Genomic DNA, 4118 nt, shown 5'->3' with positions numbered 1-4118 from the left:
TCCGCACATCACGGTGATACCGGACACGGAGGTCTTCTCTGATCTTACGACGGGGAAGGCGGTCTTCGAGAATGGCATCGGTGTGTACAAGGAGCTGGCCAAAGAATACAACAACTTCAAGCTCCAGGAGATGTATGCTGTGGCATCAAGCCTGCTGATCTTCGTGGCCTTTGCGGCCCTTCGCCAGCGGTCACAGCACCTGGTCTACTTCAACACCGGGGTCAAGCTTGGGTCCGCGAGCAATGAGGTCCTGTTGGAGGTGGCGCAGGGCCGCCCCTTAAAGGTCGCTGTGAGAGCCGGCAGGGAGCAGTTCGCCAGACCCCGCGATCTGGTCGGTGGGGACCCGACCTTGTCCCTGACCAGGTACCGGTTCACGCCCGACCTGATCTACATGGCGGGAGGAGACGCGGATGCGAGCGGTCTGTCGGACGTCTTGCTGATGAGCAAGCAACAACTGAAGACGATCGATCGATTCCGGACTATCACCGTGACGCCGGTCGGTGACGCCGGCCACGGGCATCCCGAGACAATTGAAGTAGCCGTGCGGACGGCCATGCACGAGTATACAATGTTTGAGCTCAGCGAGGAGGCGCAGGGTGAGATGTACATCTCCATGTGCCCTACCCTTCTGAGCCGCACGATGCTCAAGCGGAAGTACGCAGAGGCCGTCGGGCTCAACAACTTGGAGGCAACGCTGGAGGCCATCTGCAGACTCTCGGGCAGAAAGCACAGCGAGTCCGCGACAGTGAAAACGGGGACAGTGACCCTGTCCGGGTCTCAGAGAGACATCGACAAATTCATCCGCCAGACCGTCCTGGACCCAGCCTCGGTCGGCGCTCTGTGGTGGGGTAGCTCACCGGCATAGGAAGCGTACACCTGACGATACCGGGGGAGGCTTGCGGCTCTACGCCGCTCATACTCGGCTCTGTCCTGTGTGACTGTACTCTATGACCGGTAGTAATAAACAATGAACCTGAAAACAACCACCTGTGTGTCCGTGTGCGTGTTTGTGTTTGTTCTAATGGGGTTGGGGGGCACAGACAGATAGACAGAGGTAAACGCAATTCCCACAGAGAGGCAATCTTTATTATAAAGGTTATAAGGATTGGGAAAGCAGAAATTATATACACAGGAGGGTACATCAAAAACTCTAGGAGCATGCCAGGAGGCTGAACTTGTCCCGACTCCTGTGCAGGAGTCGGTCCTGGTGCAGGAGTCGGACCCAGTCCGACTCGGCAACCGTCATCTTAGCCAGTTGGCCCCATCCTCTGTGGTCGAGCAGCTGTTGGCTTGTCATCCTCTGCGTGGGGTCGGGCTGCAGCAGGGCAAAGACGACGTCCTTGATGACCGGGTCCTTCATTACGGTGGGTATCACCTTGTGTGGGGCTAAGACCGAGTCCTTGTGGCCCGGCAGGTCTACCACCTTGCGCACTATTTCGAACATCGCTAGCTCTGCGTCTTCGTTGTTTGAGTTGTTTGTGTTTCTTGGCCTGAAGATCTCCCGGCCCTCGACAGCATCGGCTATCATCGTGCCCAGGCTCCAGTTGTCTATGGCCACCGTGTAGGTCAGGCAGTATCTCCGGAGCTCGGGGGCTCTGTAGTTTAGTGTGACAAGCCCGCCGGTCATGTTGTGGTCGGCCAGCCTGGAAATGCCGAAATCTGATATCTTGACCGTCAGGTCGGTTTCGACGAGCAAATTGCTTGGCGTCAAGTCCCTGTGGATAATACCCAACTTGTGCACGTGAGCCAGACCGCAGGCCACGTCGCGGGAGAACTTGGCTACGAAGCTCTTCGGCACCCTGTTGTCTGTGCGTTGTACTATCATATCACGGATAGTCACCGGCACGTAGTCCATAGTGAAAGCAGACCGCTTGCCGCCGAGGTCCGGGACGCCGGCGACCATGAACGCTTCGTGAAAAGCCATGATGTTGGGGTGGGGGCACACCTTTGAAAGGCAGCACAACTCTCTGGCGAAGTTCAGGTTGAAGGGGGGGGCGGCCGTGTCGAAGGCACTGGAGGTGACGTCGATATAAGTGCACACCTTCAGGGCACGCACCCTTTGCAAGCGACCCTTCTCCACCACCTTGAACACCTTGCCGTAAGTGCCCTCGCCCACCAGGGCGATCTCCTTGTACACGTCAGGAACATTCACCTCCTTGTAATCCATGGCGTAGACCTCAAGAGCTATGCCTCAAGCTCGACACAACCCCAGGGCAGGCACCGATAGAATACATAAAGACACTGGGAAAACGCAGCTCCCTTTTATATCCATTCCCGGCCTTTGTTGTAGGCTGGACCACTGCAATTCGTCAGTGGACGACAGCGTACGGACGTCGACGGGGTGGCACCGCTGCAACAGCTTAAGATGTGTCGCTGTTTGCATTTCGTGTAGATGTTGTACTGTCGTCTGTTTTTCATTTCAATGTTGTGTAAAGTGCTGAACTCAATAAAACACACAAAGACACAGGAGGTCACGTTTGTCATCTGTTTATTCTTCCCCCCCATACAGGCTGGACAGGAACATTGCACTCATGAGGGAGGGTGTGTGTGTGTGCACAAACTCAAGCATACTCTGATAATTCTTGTAGAATAGTGTCATTTTTATTTTTATTTTTATTCTCACAATCGCCACAAACCTCCCGACCGTCACAACGGTCCCAGGCTCAGACGCTGTGGTGTGAACGGAGCTGTATGTTGGGGGCCTTAGTGACAATTTCGTCGTGGCTGTGGCACAAGAGAAGCAGGGCGGAGAGCACGTCATCGCGGGTATACTCGCCGCCGACGGACCTCTTGCCGCCGGTGACGACGGTGCAGCCTCCCCCCTTGTCCGACTCCTTCACGGTGACGAGGGTCATCTCGTCCCTCAGCTTCGCCAGCAGCTCCTTGCCGTGCTCAACGTGCTTGGTGTCAGCCAGCGTCCTCTTGGCCAGCGTCAGCTGGTCGGGCGCCTCGAGCAAGTTGCCCAACAGCCTGTTGGATGTGTTGAGGCCCCGGCTCGAGTTGCGGTACATGTGCACGTCCATGTGCATGTTGGACGTGGCGGCGCCGGCGCCGCAAGGGCGGCCCACGGTGGCCGCGAGACGGACGGCCTTGCTCGTGGCCTCCGCGAGCACGGCCCAGCCGAGGGACATGATCGTGTCGCAGTACCACAGCTTGTCCTTTCGGATGTAGTCGACGCATGCGAGCACCATGTCCACCTTGCCCCTTTTGCTCACGTGCTTACCCAGCATGAACCTGTCGTGCCCGGCCGACCACTTGGCATAGAAGCAAAGACGCAGCCCGGAGCCGTTCAACGCAGTCTGCACGAGGCCCTTCACGTCCTCCAGCGCGTTAACGTAGGTGTTCTGCTCGAAGATCATGATCAGTGGCACCTTCTTCCACTGCACGACCGGCATCAAGACCTGCAGGAGCTTTGCGTGGGCGGTCAGCAGCGAGGCGTACACATGGTTCACTTGGTCGAGGTCCCTGATCTGTAACTCGTCCAGGCTCACGAGCTGGGGAGAGAAAAGAAGACGGAACACGGTGAATGAGGATCGAGCTTGCGCCGGGTCGAACCTTCGTCCATCCGCCCCATCCCCCTCCCTCTCCAGGTCGCTTAAGTTATCGAGTATCGACGCGCGGGCCACAGACATGGCCTGCGCCGAGTGCGTCCGTGCGGCGCTGCACGTGCAGCGACTCGCCGAGACGCCCTGGACTGTGCTCCTGTCGGCGTTCGAGTTCATGATAGCCTACAGCTCCTTCCGGAGGCACTTCAACTTCTACTCAAAAATGGACCAGAACCAGATGATGAAGATGTACAGCACGATTGCGCGCTCGTCGCCAGCTAGGGTGCTGCAGGCCCATATGCTTGCCAAGACCTACTCCCTGCAGCCACCGACCGAGGCCCCAGCGGAGCTGCTGCAGGCGGTGTCGCTGATACTGGACGGCAGCATCTCGCAGCAGGAGGTGTCGCTGATATTGGACTGCGGCGTCTCGCAGCAGCATGTCGCCCGCTACATCCAGGCCCGTCAGCCGAACCGCTGGGCTCTGACAGCCCTGGCGGCCCTGGCCTCGGCCGAGGTGGTGCGCGCAGGCCCCCTCAAGTACCTGGCCCCGCTCAAGGCTTTGCCGCACGCTTC

At 58.1% G+C, this 4118-nt stretch overlaps 1 protein-coding gene across 1 annotated transcript; it reads right to left on the bottom strand.

The window, feature by feature from the left end:
- Positions 1 to 1150: 1150 nt before the first annotated feature.
- On the bottom strand, positions 1151 to 2167 carry LOC310784803 (uncharacterized protein; the record flags this gene model as incomplete). Its single annotated transcript, XM_083645847.1, has 1 exon — positions 1151 to 2167. The coding sequence occupies one exon, from the start codon at positions 2165 to 2167 to the stop codon at positions 1151 to 1153; it is 1017 nt and encodes a 338-aa protein (XP_083501973.1).
- Positions 2168 to 4118: the final 1951 nt, after the last annotated feature.

This window comes from Poromitra crassiceps, assembly GCF_964638095.1.
Source record: "Poromitra crassiceps genome assembly, chromosome: 11".
Lineage (NCBI taxonomy): Eukaryota > Metazoa > Chordata > Actinopteri > Beryciformes > Melamphaidae > Poromitra > Poromitra crassiceps.
This window is presented reverse-complemented; position numbering and strand designations above follow the sequence as displayed.